This window comes from Ambystoma mexicanum, chromosome 5q (genome assembly GCF_040938575.1).
Source record: "Ambystoma mexicanum isolate Mex_15411 chromosome 5q, UKY_AmexF1_1, whole genome shotgun sequence".
Lineage (NCBI taxonomy): Eukaryota > Metazoa > Chordata > Amphibia > Caudata > Ambystomatidae > Ambystoma > Ambystoma mexicanum.
In genome coordinates, this window is record NC_090933.1 from 160,890,640 (window position 1) to 160,908,290 (window position 17,651).

The 17,651-nt window shown below is 48.8% G+C and overlaps 1 protein-coding gene across 2 annotated transcripts in view; it reads right to left on the minus strand.

Annotated features, from left to right (window-relative positions):
• The window catches only part of LAMA1 (laminin subunit alpha 1), a 679,286-nt gene that overhangs the window by 437,777 nt on the left and 223,858 nt on the right, over nt 1–17,651 (minus strand). For both annotated transcript variants that reach the window (XM_069620697.1, XM_069620696.1), the window contains exons 7-9: nt 13,901–14,018; nt 3,038–3,216; nt 2,514–2,619 (exon numbers count right to left, since the gene is read on the minus strand). In XM_069620697.1, coding sequence (XP_069476798.1) covers nt 2,514–2,619; nt 3,038–3,216; nt 13,901–14,018 — 403 coding nt within the window. The remainder of the gene's footprint in view (nt 1–2,513; nt 2,620–3,037; nt 3,217–13,900; nt 14,019–17,651) is intronic.

The window sequence follows — 17,651 nt, forward strand, 5'->3', positions numbered from 1 at the left end:
TGAGAACTCAATACACTATGCAACATGTTTGGCAATTACCACTGGCCATAGTTGAAGGCCATGGCTAGTGTGCCCAAAAGAAAACTATTGGTACAACTATTGGTACAACATGTACAGTAGCCACTGCAGATTAATCACAGAAGAAAATGCATTAAGTGATAGGGGGGAAATGGCCAGGAGAGTGCCAGAGAGGAAAAAGGCAATTGAGGGGTTTGAGGGGGACCATGGAACCAGGTGGGTGGCACTTGGTGAGTGCCTGTGAGGACAGAGAAGAGTTTTGGATTTTCAAGCATTACAGGGGGAATACTGGGGGAATCCTGCGGGCGGGGTTAGTTCAATGATACTGTATGTGTGCTTCATTGCTATTATCGGAGGAATATCAGGAGGATCCTGCAGGAATGGGGAGAGAGTGAAAACATATTTACACCTGCAATTATCACATCTCCTAGGCTGGGGGTAATGGGTATCTGTGCTGAAAGGCATGGCTAGTGGGCCCCAAAGAAACCATTTGGTGAAACATGTACAGAGACCACGGCCAAAGGCCATGGCTAGCGGGCCCCAAAGAAAGCTATTGGTGCAACATGTACAGAGGCCATTGCCGAAAGTCGTGGCCACTGGCGATAGCCAAAGGCAATGGCTAGTGGGCCGCAAAAAAACCTATTGGTGCAACATGTACAGTGTGCACAGCTAAAGGCCATGGCTACTGGGCCCGAAGGAACCTATTGGTGTATCATGTACAGTGCCCACGGCAGAAGGCCAGGGCTAGTGGGCCCGAAGAAATCTATTGGTGCAACATGTACAGTGTCCACGGCCGCCGAAGGCCACGCTAGTGGGCTCACAAGAAACCTATTGGTGTAACAAGTACAGTGTTCTCAGTTGAAGGCCGTGGCCACTGGCCATGGTCAAAGGCCATGGCTAGTGTGCCCCAAAGAAACCTATTAGGGCAACATGTACAGTGGCCACGGCCAAAGGCCATTGCTAGTGGGCCTGAAGAAACCTATTGGTGGAAACTGGCCAGGACCAAAGGCCATGGCTAGACAGCCCCGATTAAACTACAGTATAACAAAACCTTTGAAATTTCTGTGAAAACATTTTGGTTTACGAGAAAGTTAAGGTGATCAGATTTAACGTGAAAAATACATAGAACAAAACCTTTCAAATTCAGTGAAAACAAACTTATATTAAAAGAAAGTTAAAGTGATCAGATTTAATGCAACAAAACCCCTGACATTCAGCAATCACATCTCGAGCAAGCCCACCTAGCTATGCGCCCCCCGTTGTTCAGCATATGACCACAGTGATGACCACAGTGATGACATCACTGATGGAGTCACTAATTACATCATGCAAGACATCACTGATGTCACTGGATGATTCATTACATTTTGAAAAATGGCGTACATGTATCTATTTCATACTTACACAGTACAATATATGCTGCCTTGTTTCTTTAAATGTAACATGCAGTATAAAATTATGCAGCATAAGTAACTGATTTGTGTGTGCATATTAACCAAACTTCGAATTGTTAGTTACATATTGTCACAATGCACACAGGCACATATTTTCTTTTGTATGTGATTATTTATTTTAGAAAACTTGTCATTTAGAACACTATGCATTCATGCAACGTTATTACAATAAGGAGAATTGTAAATTGAAATGTGAACATTGACTATTTTCACAACACTTACTATTAAACATGTTTCTACTGCTATCTATTCTATTTTTTACTACTACATGTGCTTATTATATTATGTTTGCAATATCTGAAATAGATTCACCAGAATCTGATGCTTTCCCTGCAATGAAGTATTGTAATTGTTTACCAAGCCATGTAATTCAAACCATTTGTATAACGTTACATATTTTTATTTTAAAGTTTATAAGTTGATAAGTACTGCAAATGAATGCTCCACACATAATCAATTCATACTTCGGTGTCAGTGTATTGACCCATGAAATGCTGTTAAAATATGTATCAAAAGTGGTCAACAAAAGTATTCTAATTTACTTCATCATAATGTCACATTGGATGGAATTATTGATCTCATGGGTGAGATCATGTACGATGTAATTAGTGATGTCACTGGTGATGTCATCAGTGATGTGACCTGTGATGTCCGCATCATGGTCATGCACTGCGCAACAGAGGGAGCATAGTTAAGGTGGACTTGCTCAAAATTCGATTGCTGAATTTGTCGGGATTTTGTTGCATTAAATCTGATCATGTTAACTCTCTCTTAATCAAGGCTTTGTTCACTGAATATACATAAAATGTACAGAATACAACAACATTTGGATTACTGTGTAAATTGTGCAACAGGGACATGTGTGTTGTGTGAGGAAAGTAAAACGAAGTTGAATTTAATCCTACAGTTGCATTAGTCAAGCAGATGTGAAGTACATTAATAGATTCATGGCATCCAGCATTTCAATACAGCCATCATAATTCTGATAAGGATGGCTCAAGGGTGATAGAACAAATGCATTTGAATAAACAGGTAGCTTACCCTTCTCTAATTCTGCATGTTTGTCGTCCTTTACACATATGGGGCTCAGAGACCCAAAAGCATCACATTCACAGGGACGGCACGGGTCGGCCTCATATGGAGACATCTGCAATAAAAGAATATAGGAATGCCTTAGAGGTTTGGCTTTAAACAAGCAGGAAGACCAGCCAGTGAAATGGCCTGCAATCCAGTCTATGGCCATACATTAGGAGAATGCATTTCAGAGTGCTTAGCCATAGAGCAATCTATAGTCCCTCCGCTGTTAGTTCACAGTGTAGCCTGACATGAGTAGGCGTGCCAGATCCCAACACCTTTTAAATGTCATGACTGAGCTAAATTAATGGATTATTGGGAGGAGTCTTGAAGTACAATGGCATGCTGCAGACCACTTAGCATGTAAAGTCTACAGTCCATTCTATAGCAAGCACTCATTTTAAGGATTACATGAAATCAAGGCAAAATCCATATTTTACAATGAGAATAATAATGGCTACAATTGTACACAAGTGCAAGAAAGCCCTTACTTGGTATGGCCTGAAATACCCATCAATGCACGTTTCACAGTTGATGCCAGCAGTGTACTCGGTGCAGTTCATGCACACGCCTCCACCAACAAACAGGCCGTGCATATTCAGACTCAAGTTCCGGTCTGCCACATTCTGGTCAAAATAGCAGTCCTCTGCTTTGTTGTGGCAGTTGCACTCTGCAAAGAGAAATTGGATGGGTGATTGTTAGCCACTTGCCGTGGGACACACCAGACCTATCTGTTTGTTAATTGTGGGGAGGGTAATGACTGGAGATTATAGAGCAGGACTCAGAGGATCAAGAAACCCCTTCAAACCAGCTTCTTGATCTTTGTGATAACGCAGTGCGCTTTCCAATTTTACTCAAGGTCCCATTACTGGCTTGTCTGGTGTTGCCTTCAAACTTCAAAGGGGGGGTGGGGGGCTTGCAGATGTCAGTAGGTGAAACATCAACTAGTAGACAGAACTGCAAGGGCTCCAGCACTCCCCCTATCATCTAGTTTCAGTAGTATTCATAAATCACTTTGAAGTGACTTCAAAGTGATTTAGCTATCAATCACTCTGAAATCGGAAAACAAGGGTAGCACTTTTAGAGCAAGGTACTGTGGGCAATATATGTCAATTTGTTGAAATGGCAACTGATCAACACCACTGTCTATGCATAATTCTTGGTCAAGTGTTGTGACACTTATGATTAAATCTCAAGGTGTTATTAAAATGCGAGTGGTTAAGTTTGAAATCCAGAATCAATCACAAAGTATCTTGGCGTAAAAGCACGGATGACGTCAAATTCTGTAAAGCCTTGATGCCAATAGTTTGCGGCAGGCCTTCTGAGAGTGATACATGTGATTAATTGCAAGGTTTTGGCACCACCTTTTTAGGCTGAGATACTGGAATGAGAGACCTGTTTAGCTTTGGGAATGTAACTGTCTAAATGTGTCAAACTGACTTTTCTGTTTAAGGCTCAGTTGTAATATCCTCTAAAACCCCCGAGGTGTCTGTGCCCAGGGGCCACACTTTCGGGCCGGGATACTCAGCCAGTTTCCCAGCCCATTCCTGCACAGCTGTATGTGGATAAACCTTCCCTACATTTGCAGCCTGGTTTTCCTACTTGATTATTGGTTATAGGCTGTGGCGTTTGACAATTCCGTGCCAATTCCGTGCCCTCTTTCTCTTCCCCCACTCAATCCTGCGCTAAGAAGCGATATTTTAAGTGCGTGTGGCTTGTTTGCTACAACAGACTAATTGTTCTTACTCCCAAAACGACACAGACAAGGCCCTAAAAGTGTACAATGAATGGTTAATAGCAGGTATGAAAGCAGAGTCAGAGTCGCAGAAAGATTTCACATCTTTGAAGAAGAACGTGTGCTTGCCTGAATTGTGTAGTCTGCAATATCATTTGATACATACGTTACTTTCTTTAACATGTGAACCCATGACATGTTTAACACGTGTTCGCATATACATTGCATATCTAGTTAATTGACTTTGTGCGTTGGTTTATGTGGACAAATTGGCTTATCTATGAAAGAAAGAATAATAGAAACAAGTCTGACGCAATGATCAAACTCTAGCGCCCGAATGCGATGCACAAAAATCCTGATTTCCGTGGCTACTTCAGGCATATTCCAGAACAGTACGTTTTGAGATGTCTGTCTTTCCTTTCGTTTTTTGAAGGTGGAGAACAGAGAGCACGCACTATCATACTAGTAGTAGTAGGACTTATCACTAACAAAAAATGTGGTACACATTGATGGGCAGGTGAGTGTGGTTTAAGGGCATCGCCTCTCTGAAAGCAGAGAAAGCCCATTAGGTGAGGGATAGTGCCCCCCACACAGATGACTAATTAGCAAAATTAGAGGCAAATTTATTTTGAGGGTTAGTGTGTAGAAATGACATTCTGTTATATATTTCTTGTAAGCTGTGCACCTGTCATGATGGGGTATCCTAAAAGTGTAAGGCTCGAATGCACACGGGGAATGCCAAATAATTCCATTGTCAACCATGTGAATGTCCTCATCCATTACAGGCAAAGGGCCAGACACCATGAGAGGGGTTTATCAAATTTGAGGGTGTTAGTTTGTATAGACTTCTCAGGAAACACCTTATGTTTCATTGGCAAGATCTGTGTCTCACTCTTTGTATTACTGAGAACTCTTTTTCAAAGACCACCTTGGCCGAGTGCGCTGCTTCCTGCTTAACTAGTAAGACCCAACTCTTTGGAATATAATACTTAAGCAATAAGCCCAGAGCAGGGGGGGCATTACCACTTCAGGTAATGCACCGGGGGCCCATAGTTACAGGCCCGAGCGAAGTGGACGTGCTGGGGACAGAAGAGTTCCCAGCGTCTCGGGAGGATAGCTCAGCGGCAACGTGCTCGCCTTAGAAACAAGATGACACGAAGCAACACAGGTTCGATCCCCAGGTCCACGCTTAGAAACCTCTGGGTATTAAGCGCGTTATAAATAACCTAACATATCATATCATATCACCGCGTTATAAATAACCTATCATATCATATCACGTATGCTCCTGAAAAGCAGGTAAGTTGCCGGGGGAGGGAAGGAAGAGAAATCTTGGGAAGGTGGGGGGTGTTGTGGAGGGAGCACTTACATCAGTCCCCAGTGGGGGTAGATGGTGGCCTCCAGCCCTGAGGAGGCTCAGGGCGGCAAGATTACCATCTGGTAATCCCCACGTTCTGAGCATCCTCGTTGGCTGGGAGGCTGTCACATCAGCCGCCCCCCACCCCCGACCCTCCCACAGGGTACTAATTAAGCATCTTTAGTTTGGACCTCTTGTAGGTGGAATGAACAGCCTGCTGTGGCGTGTTCAACAGGGAGTCAGTTGTCACACAAGGGCTTAACTAGTGAATTTTGCTTCTTGGAAACTTGATTCTACACCAAAAGGAAAAGTGTGTTTCCATCAGCATCTAACGTTTCTTTACAGAAAAAAGTCAATTCCACAAAAATAATCTTATAATCAATTTATGACCCGACATTGACTCTTCCGAGATCTAACATTTCAATCCCATTGTCCACAGTCTCGCTGATCTCCAATGAAATTCATGCCTCAGGGATCTACGCCGTGCACCACTGATATCTCTGGAGCTGAACAGCGTCTATTTCTACCACGAAAAGCAAAAAGAAAACTGAATATGGTGCTCAGGTAGGAGGTGTTGCTGGATTCCTGGAAAGGGGCGTGATAAAGGGATGGCTTCAAGTAGATCAGTGATCCCTTATTTTTTAAACAAGCATTGGCAGAGCCAACAGTTTTGTCTTTGTGTAGTCATGGGATAAACATTTGTCATCACTGCCATGATGGTACTACCTGGCCATAGATGGCATCAGATCGATGAATGGTTTGATTACCTTAGCGTATGATAGCAGTGCCTGGCAAATGCCTATTTAATACCTGTACATTAGCCAAAACTGTTGGCTTTTTCAATATGTGTTCGTAACAGGAATTCAGTTACAGATATAAATCAAGTGGCTGAAGGCACACTTGGATAAGAGATTTGATTTTTGCCATTAGCAATTTACAGCAGCAATTAAGAAATTAACTCTAAACAAACTATTTATCAATTACACTGGAAGGCCAAGGTTTCATTTCACTGCTTGATAGGGCTAGCTCAGAGACTTCACGGGATGATGTTATTTGGGTGGGGATGTGTAGGCAGTGGGTGGCAATGGATATAGGGATTAGCATTGTCACGGGCAGTCAATGGGTGGGTGAATTCCCCAACAACATCCACAAACTGTGTGTTGCTCCTTACACGTATCTCCCTCCTAGCTGTACCCCAATCCAATAGTTTCAGCTTTTAGTTGGCGCCTAAGCATAGCCTAAGGAACAAGTTACTTACCTGTAACTGTTGTTCTCCAGCATGGGTCTGGCATGGATTCACATGCTCATGAATATTCCCCGTCGTCAGGCTGGGAATCCTCGGTAAAGAAAAAACCAGTATCAGTTTCGTTTCTGATCTGTCTTTCGTAGTAATAACCAATCACTGGTCTCTGCGTCATACTGACCACAGCCAATGACTGCCCTCTACCTAAGCACCGCCTCTGGCAGCCATCTTCAGATTTGGAAGCACGTGAAGTGGCAGTATGACCAAGTGAAGAGCCGCAGAGGGGTAGGCGGGAGGGTTCGCATGTGAATCCATGCCAGACCCATGCTGGAGAACAACAGTTACAGGTAAGTAACTTGTTCCTTCTCCAGCATGGGGTCTGGCATGGATTCACATGCTCATGAATAAAGAATACATAGCAGTACACACATGCACAACCACGGGAGGTGGCAAAGGCTCAACATTAAGCATCACATCAACTCAACATTAAGCATCTTACCTCCTCACCAGGCTCACCTCAGGCGAACAGGTTGCGCAGCACTGCTTGGCCGACCCTGGACTCCTCCCTGGAATCCCGGTCGACGCAGTAGAATTTCGTGAAGGTGTGCGTCGACCTCCACGTAGCAGCCCTGCATATGTCCAGCAGGGGCACACCAGATAGGAACGCCGTGGTAGCTGCGATCGCTCTGGTGGAATGGGCTCTCGGACGGCCAGGCAGCGGTCGGTTTGCCAACCGGTGACAGTACATGATACAGCCGGAGAGCCATCTGGAGATGGAAGCCTTCGAGAGAGCCTTCCCCTGATTGACAGGTCCAAAGTTCACAAAGAGTTGTGACGTCTTCCGAAAACCTTTCGTGCGGTCCACGTAGAACTTCAGCGCTCTAGCTACATCCAGCGAGTGCAAAGTCCTCTCAGCCGGCGACGAAGGCGACGGGAAGAACACAGGTAACACCAAGGGTTCGTTGAGATGAAAGTCCGACGGTACCTTGGGCATGAAGGAGGGGTGCGTCCTGAGCACTACCCTCGTGTCGTGGAAAGTCAAGTACGGGGCCTTGCAGGAAAGGGCCTGGATCTCTCCCACTCGTCGTGCGGAGGTGATGGCCACGAGAAAAGCTGTTTTCCACGATAGAAACTTCAACGGGGCCGAGTGCAGAGGCTCGAACGGAGGTCCCATGAGTTTGGTCAGCACCACGTTGAGCTCCCACGCCGGGGCCGGAGCCTTCACCGGCGGGAACGATCTGAACAGTCCCTTCATGAACTCTTTCACCAGACGATGAGACCACAAGGACGTCCGGCCCGTGGTTCTGGTGTAACGGGAGATCGCAGCAAGATGAATCTTGATGGACGCGTGTGCCAGACCAGCTTTGGCCAGCGTCAGCAGGTACGGCAGCACTTGGGGAGCCGTAATCCGTAGAGGGTTAATCTTCTGTGCGTGGCACCAGACAGAGAACCTCTTCCATTTGTGTCCGTAGCATTTAAGAGTCGAGGACGCCCTGGCCTTTGCAAGAACCTCTCTGCAATCGGCCGGTATGTCGTATCCTCCAAACTCTAGCGCTGCAGGAGCCAGGCCTGCAAGTTCAGCGACTTCGGGTCGTGGTGGAGGATGGCGCCTCCTTCCCTGGAGAGTAGATCCGCGTCCGCCGGCAGCTTGATTGGCGGGGACGCCGACAAGTCCAGAAGGTCCGGGAACCATATCTGCCTCGGCCACGCAGGTGCGACGAGGATCATCCTGCACCGTGACCTCTTGAGCTGGTTGACGAGCCGGATTAGCAGAGGCAAGGGAGGGAACGCGTAGAGGAACAGGCCCTCCCAGGGGAACGAGAAAGCATCGCCCATGCTCCTCGTCTGGGGAAACCTGCTGGCGAACCTCCGGCACTTGGTGTTCGTCGCCGTCGCGAACAGGTCGATCTGGGGTGTGCCCCACCGTCGGAAGAGGCGATCCACCAGATCCTGCCGTAGTTCCCACTCGTGGCACGAGCGCAGCTCCCTGCTGAGTGAGTCGGCGATGGTGTTTTTTATCCCTGCCAGATGAAACGGCACCAGAAGAATCCCTTGGGCGACGGCCCAATGCCACAGGTCCTGCGCCTCCTTGGACAGCGCTGGGGACCTGGTTCCGCCCTGTTTCCTGATGTAAAACATGGTGGTGGTGTTGTCGGTGAAGATCCTCACCACCTTGCCCTTGAGGGACGGAAGGAAGGACCTGAGGGCCCAAAACACTGCACGGAGCTCCAGGACGTTGATATGCAGGGACTTCTCCGTCGGGAGCCAGAGTCCCCTTGCGTGCAGATTTTCGGTGTGCGCTCCCCACCCTTTTAGGGAGGCATCCGTGGTCACAGTCACCTGGTGGGCTGGGGTCTGGAAGCCCATGCCCGCCGTCAGATGCGCGCGGGTGCCCCACCACCGTATCGCTCGTCGGAAACTCTCGTCGAGCTTGATCCTTTCCTCGAAGCTGCCCGTCGTCTGGATCCAGCGCGCATCCAGGAACTCTTGCAACGGGCGCATCCGGAGCCTGCACATGGGAATGAGGTAGATGCAGGAAGACATCATCCCGAGGAGGGACTTGATGGACCTCACTTTGGCCGCGTCGGCCACCAACATCCGTTGCACCTTGCCCAAGATGGTCCTGGTCCTCTCCTCCGACGGGGAGGCCAGAAGGGACACTGTGTCGAGCCTCGCTCCCAGAAACAGTGCGACTTGCGCGGGCACCAGGTGGGATTTGGCGTAGTTCACGGAGAATCCCAGGTCCGTGAGGAGTTGGACGGTCCTTGCCGTGTGGACCACGGCGAGCTCCCTCGTCTTGGCGCGGATGAGCCAGTCGTCCAGGTAGGGGTAGACGTGAATCCCCTCGCGGCGCAGCTGCGCCGCCACCGGTGCGAGGCACTTGGTGAAAACCCTGGGTGCCGACCGTAGTCCGAAGGGAAGGGCTTTGAACTGGTAATGACGCCCTTGGACCACGAATCTGAGGAATTTTCGGTGCCCCTTTAGGATGGGAATGTGGAAGTAGGCATCCTCCAAATCCAACGACGATAGGAAGTCTCCTTCCTCCAGCTGACCCAGGACGTGCTGGAGGGTGACCATCCGGAACTTCTGCGCCTTGATGAACTTGTTCAGGCGTCGCAGGTCCAGGATGGGGCGCCATCCTCCCGTCTTCTTCTTCACGAGGAAGTAACGCGAGTAGACTCCGGAGCCCCGAAGCCTCTTTGGGACGAGTTCGATGGCGCCCTTTCTGAGCATCGCCTTTACCTCCAGGAGAAGTTGAGGGACGTGAAGTTCTTTCCTGGCCACGGGGGGGACGCGCGGGCACCTTCTTTGAAACTCGAGCGCGTGGCCCCGGGCCAGGGCGTCCAGCACCCAACGGTCGGTGGAGATGGACTCCCACACGCTGACGAAGCCCGCCAGCCGGCCTCCCACCGGGGTGCTTCGGTGGGGGCCCGACCCCACGGCCGGTTCAATCCTGCTTGGACGCGGCCTTGCCGCCTTGGCCTCCTTGGCGACGACGGCGGGGTCCGCCAGACTTGCCTCGTCCTCTGTAGGCCTCTTGCGACGACGAGCGGGCCGCTTGACGGTAGGAAGCGAAACCGCCGCCGGAACCTTTGGAGGCGCCCTTGCCTCCACCGCTCCGAAAGGGCGTCCGCCGTTGCTGCAGTACTCCAAGGGCCCGGGCCGTCTCAGTATCCGCCTTGATGGCCTGAAGGGAATCGTCCACTGTCTTCCCAAACAGGTTGTTCCCGTCGAAGGGCATGTCCAGGACCCTGGTCTGGACGTCCTGCCGAAAGTCCGTAGCCTTGAGCCATCCGCGACGTCGAAGGCAAACGCCGTTGCCCATCTGGCGGAACCCAGTGTCGGCGATGTCCGTCGCCACGGTGATGGCGTGGTCAGAGGCCACCTCACCTTCCTGCAGGATCTCAAGGGCCTCCGCCCTCTTGTCGTCCGGCAGAAAATCCAGCAGGGGAGCTATCTTGTACCAGAGTTCCCTGTCGTAGCGGGCCACGATAGCCAAGGCGTTGGCCGCTTTAATCGTCGTCGCCGCCGACGAGATGACTCTGCGTCCCATGGCATCCAATTTCTTTCCCTCGCCGTCCGGCGGGGAAGTCGACGTGGAGGCCGCACCCCCCCCGCTTTCTTCCTGGCTGCCGCGGAGACGACGGAGTCCGGGGTAGGCTGCGCCCGGAGGCATAGGGGGGCCGAGTCCGGGACCCGGTACTTTTTCTCGTACCGGTCTCTTTTCGCTGGCGTCGTGGAAGGGTTCTTGAGGAGGGAAAGGCCCTCATCCCAAATGTCGTCCAACAGAGGCACTGCGAGGACCGTCTTCCTCTTGGCCTCGCGCCGTTGGTAAAGGAAGCCTTCCTTTTTCTTCTCCTCAGGGCAGAGTTGGAAAAGCTCGGATGCCCTGGCGATCATTGAGTGGAACGACCCAATCTCGTCGGGCGGAGAAGCCCTGGTGGGAGGCGACGACGGAAAATCCTCGTCGTATGCCTCGTCGTCCGTACCCGTCGCTGCCGTGTCAGTCCCCGTATCATCCCCTCGGGTGGACGGGGAGGAGGGCTGGACGGGGCGCGACGGTTGAAAAGGAGGCGGTGGATGGATCCTTCTTTTCTTGGTAGGGGGAACACCAGAAGGTCCCGGTTCTGGATCCCCCGACGGGAGAGGTTCCTCCGTCGGTAACGGTAGTCTCGTCCTTATCTCGGAGCATAAGGACTGTATAGCCAACAAAATGGCCGCTGAGTTGTCTTGCGGCGCTGGCAGAGGGGAATCCGACGGGCGAGCAGGGGCCCCGTCGGTATCCTCGACGATGTCGTCGTCGTCACCTGCGTCGGGGCCCATTCCGACGGGCTGGTCTTGTTCCACGCCTAGGCCGTGGCTTAAGACCTCGATCAGTTCCTCTTCTGAGGTTGAGGCCGAATCTACGACGACGCCCTGCCCCCCCTTCTTCCCCACGGAGGGTTTCACGGGGGTCCTATCGATGGGCACGAAAGAAGACTCCCTCCGAGGAGGCAGGGAGATTCTGGGCCCCGAGGCCGCCACCACTGGTGCAGCCTCCACAGGCTGGGCCAGGGCCGCCGCGACCGTTTCGATAGAGGGCTTGGTCGAATGGATCAAGGCCTTCACCACCTTAGGTGCGCTCACCGCCTTATCCTTGAGGGAGGGGGCACTGCCACGCTCCTCCTCTGCCTTAGAGCTCGACCGGGGTCTCTCCAGGAGTTTCGCCGGGTGCTCGGCCTTCCTCTTACCCGACCCAGAGCGTTGGCTCGTGGTTGATGGTGCCGGGGAGGGTGCGCCCTGCCTGGCGCCCGTAGAGCCCGACCGTTCGGCGCTCCCGGTGCCAGCGGACTCGCGGTGCTTGGCCTTATGTTGGGCCCCCGTCGCCGGGGCGCCCTCAAAGGTCTTAGAAGACCGCTCAGATTTCTTCTTCTTCTCGCCAGACGGGCTCTTACCCTCCAGCCAGCTGGCGAGACGTTGATGGCGGTCCTTCATGGTCCGTTCCGACATGTTGCCGCAAAACGCACAGTCCTTCTCCACGTGCGTCTTGTCCCCATGAAGGCAGTAAAGGCAGAAAGAGTGTTCGTCCTCCTTGAAGACGTTCTGCAGCTGGCATCCAGGGCAGGCCCTGAACAGCTTTCCGGGCGTCGAGCTTCCCTTCTCCTGGGCCATCTCCGAGACCGGGCCTGAGAAGCTTCTGGAGTCCTCCGAAGTGTAGCTCGACGAAATCTTCACCCTTGAGGGGCACAGATGAATCCGACACGGGTCCCCGTTGATCGGATGTAGGATCGGTGGAGCTTGAGGCTCTTTTGACCGAAAGAATCGAAGTTTTTGTGAAAAAGCGCGAAAAAATAGCACTAACGCTCGAGAGCAATAGCACGAGGATCCCAACACATGAACGTGCGGTAAAAATCTGAAGATGGCTGCCAGAGGCGGTGCTTAGGTAGAGGGCAGTCATTGGCTGTGGTCAGTATGACGCAGAGACCAGTGATTGGTTATTACTACGAAAGACAGATCAGAAACGAAACTGATACTGGTTTTTTCTTTACCGAGGATTCCCAGCCTGACGACGGGGAATATTCATGAGCATGTGAATCCATGCCAGACCCCATGCTGGAGAATAGTCAAAACCTGAAAACGTGTGTGGATAATTCTGTCTGCAGGATAATTCAAAGCAAGTGCGGAGCAGGCACCTTGAAAACAAATAATCCTGCAGATGTCGACAGGACAAAGGAATACAGTTGTTTAGGAGGTTGACTGTAAGGGTTCAAAGCTAATAAAACCGTGAGGCTTGCTCACGCGCCATCAGAAACACCATCTTCTTATTCGTAGGGTGTAGGAAGAGTAACACAATGTAGCAAGTAAAGAGAGATGGAACTTGTTTTTAATCATAGACCAGACTTGCATGTGTGGGAAAGTGTTTCAGAGAGCAGGCCTTAGTCCTGTGGACGTGCCAAAACAATGCAGTCATGATTTTGGTACCAGTCTTGCAAACCCTCCTCTTCCAGGGAGAAATGGACAGCTAAGGTGGAGGGGCTAGAGGTCAAGACAACTTAAGGAGCTTGGCAGCCACTCAAGAGATCTCAGGTGAACATGGATCAAGGAACCATCGGCTTCTGTAGATCTTGTTTGGCAAGAGGGGACAAGTCTCCTTGTACCATGGAGCTATATGAGAAGGTATGGTCCCCACTGTCAACTTACTATGGTGCGTCATTCCATTTATGGCAGGTCAATAATAAACTCAAGTCCAGAATCCATTGAGCATGATACTACAAGTAGAAACGAGGACGGTTATGTTCAACAAGCTGTAAAAACATGCATTGGACCACTTGCCTATTTTCCAGAAAACGAATTCAGCTGGAGCATTCTTAACACTGTCATATTTAGCAAACTTTAGGAATCGCTTGAAAGGCGGCACATCACTGCGTTCTCGAGAAAACAATGTGGCCTGGCTACACAAGTGACACTTTTGTTGTAGTAATAGAACCTCTGCCACCTCTGCCATGCGAGGGGCAGAAAGGGAAGTCTGGGACACTTACTTTCACACCTGTTGCCGGTAGACAGGGTCCCTGGTTGCCACAGCGTCTGATGGTGCCCCGGGCAACACTCGTCACAGCTCACGCCGCAGGTATTGTGCTCACAGACACACTGCATTTTCTTTAATGATATTGGAGAAACATATTTCAGACAGGTCATTAGTCAGGCATTCCCGTTACGAAAAACACAACAAAGACCCTCTATGCTACAGTTCTTGGGTGTGTTGAGGCCCCAATGTCTCTGTCTTTGTCCAGAAATGATTTGGCAGAGCCAAGGACGCTTCTACGCTATTTCAAAGGGACATTAATCATCTACTATAGCCCATGTGTACAATCTGACGATCATTGACAACCAACTCTAATCTAATCTGATTAATATTCATGAGAGCAGCCTGAATGGAATGTTATTTGCATATTCATTGCTTATTACAAAAAGCCTGAGTGGTGTGGGCCTCAAGGCCCCGTGATCTAGCGTGCAATGCCATTTCCTTCATAGACCGAACCCAGACTCATTTTATTCTCCCAAGACGAGATATACAGTCACAGAGACAGCAAGGAAAACCACAAAGTAGAAAAAAAAATCGAACTTTTGTGGCTAAATGGAAAAATAAGAGAAGGGCAAGAACGTGAAGGTTAATGGCTTTTTGGCATGTAATATTTTTTATTTTGATATGTTAAATACGTAGCTGTATCGATTTTTAGCATGTCGTGGTAAGCAGCGCAAATCACAAGTCAGTGCATGTGTTTTTATGTGACTCAATCGACAGACTATATTCTTCCCATCAGTTAAGGCTTCAAGTAAACATAATTTGCAGATGGTCTCCAGGACAGATGTCCCTTCATTGCCTGGCGGAGGCTCTACTGATATCTTGCCACTTAAAATGTCTCCTCTGGGCTACCATCACTTAATTGTTTTTGTCGCCATTGTATGTCTTCCATCCACCTTGTGACCGTAAAGTCTGAAGAAATCAGGGAGGGACAATTTATTACGGCGCTTAAGGGGAGTGAGGCCCAGATCTGCATGTCAACTACCCCATGTTGGTCTTGAGACCCCAGCAATCTCTCTCCGTCTTTCTTTCTTACTCACACAAACATATACGCACACATATGCACACACACCCACCCCGAGAAAGCAATGTGCCGCACACACACACACACACACGCAGTAGCCCTTGGTCACCTGATACCCATGGAGTAGGACAAAGAAAAGAGGGACATCAAGATCAGTGCCCCTGAAATCAGTGGTTCCCACCAGCCTCACCAGAGGAGATGACCCTACTGCACACGGCTATTGACCTGCACAACAATAGACTTTCTCTATCCACCCCAAACAGGAAATAATATAGAACGCTTTCATAGATCGCTGGTAGTCATGATTGCGGCACAAGCGAGATTCTGGAAAAGGTCTTTGAGCTGAGGTTGACTGTTGAGGCATTATTGAGAATGGAATTGGGCATCAGGTCATCATATGATGGGTCACCCAGGCACATTTAAGATTGTGTTTTAAAGGATCCAAAGCAAGGGATGAGACTATTTATATATGTTGCTGTTCAAGAGTCTTAATAAAGGTTGGTGGTACCTTGAAACATATAAATAATCGATTGCCGAAATATAGATAACTATGAAATTGAATTAAAGGGTTGATGTCTGACAGTTTATAGAAGCTGATAAAGGGATGCTTGGATGCAGAGAAGGTTCAACTTCATTTTTTAGAGCGGGGCAAACAATCTCTTCCCTCACATTCTAGAAGTAGGGATAAAACCATCACATGCCCTTATTTGATTTGATTGCCCTATAAAGAGTCAAGAGGTTTTGATATATTCTATAGTTTTTTTTTATTTTTATTTAAGTGCATATGGTTGCAAACAACCTTTTACACTATTTATCTAAAAGAAAGTTTTGTTAGATTTACAAAATAATTTACACTGCATACATTTCAATTTTTAAGAGACCGCCTGTGAGAAGAAATGGTGAAGACCATTTCTCAAAACAGAACAATAAAAATGTGATACATTAAAATCTCCTTGAGCATTAGGACCTTTCCTCAACTATTCAATAAAAGGCCTCAATACAATGTCTAGCATTCAATCTGTGCTGATCTGGGGCATCATAAAGGACTTTACCCCACAATAGTAGTAGACCCTATTATTCCAGCATGGCCTTGCCCTAAGCAAGACATGGTGCACAGTTGAGACCATCACATATGACTCAGCTGCAAAGAGAATGCCCCAAAATTGATCACTCTCATGTGATCTGAACTTGTCATATGACTTATCATAGCTAGGGCTCAATTTGGGGCAGGAGGTTAGGATGTGTCTTGCAGTTTCAACTTGTCGCCCACAAATCTGGCAAAGACGTTGCTCAAACGGGACTCCCAGCCAGGCTCCCCCGACACTGAAGACTGGCAAGATGACAAGACACAGCTGTAGAGAAAGATAAATCACAACAGGGTAACGCCACTTAATCAAATAGTATCTGGGGGCCTGGGAGAAGCCCCCCTGTTGAGCGTAAAGTGCGTGTTTGCGACTTCCCTCTAAGGACGCAAGGGTCAGGATCCTACTCTCTTCATCAAGTTTGTTCAAAAAGACAAGGACATCTTGCTCAGAGCAACATGACAGGGATGTCCCAAGACAGTGGTCTTTCACCGTGCTCTCCAATTCCCTGAGGTATACAATGCGGGAGTATCGTTCTGCATGGGCCACGCTAGCATGCATCAGAAAAGGATGCCTATCACCCCCAAATCTTATGGCAACCCACAGTTTACAGGCAGCCACCGTCCAAATTGAGACAAGCGACTGACAGCCTAGTTCCAGTCTTATCATCTCAACTGGTACAGTGGCATGCAAGCCCAGCGAAGGCCTTAGACTTTTTCTCTCCAGTTTAGGTAGCCATGGTAATGCTCTCCTGGGGACGGTCTCCAGGGCATACAAAACTCCTGGCACAATCGCTGTTCTATAAGCTATTACATAGCCTCCAATGAGCACCCCCCCCACATGTCAATGACCTTCTTGATGGCCAACCACTTACCCCGCACCTTAGGTTTAATGGTATCGTATAGGTATGTATAGGTCAGGGATGCCTTTACCTGCAGCCCCAGATACCTATATTTATCTGTAATTTCCATTTTGTTCGGGCCTAGGTACCAATTAAAAGTCGTTCTCTCCTGTGATTTCCTATCAAATACCATTATCTTTACTTCTTAAAGATTTATCTTAAGGTCATTATCCTCTGCTTATCTCAGTATATAAATACAGTATTAAGGGAGTGCTGTAGGCCAATAGGAGTCCTGTAAAGAATCACAATATCATCTACATATGCAAAGGTGTTTGCTACTTCTTGCCCATATCGTGGCGGATAATTGTGGGCTGCCTGCATGGCCTTTTCCAAGTCAGCCACGTATAAATTATATAATAGTGAGGCCAGAACTTAACCTTGCTTTAGGCCCACCTTTATCTCTATAGGCTGAGACAGACTACCATCCTGTGATAACCGGACCTTCACCGTTGTTTTATGGTGAAGTTGTTTGATAAAGTACATCAAGTAAGGATCAATACCAAGCTTCTCAGTTTCTCCCACAGTTTCCTGCAATTAACTGTATCAAAAGCTGCAGCAAAATCGACGAAGCACATGTATAAAGGGGCATCAGGGTACCTGTAGAGCGGGCATAGTACCAAAACCCTTTCGGAAACCAAAATTATGCTTACTTAAGAGATGATTTTCTTCTGTCCAGCAGACAAGCAATATGCCAGCAAAG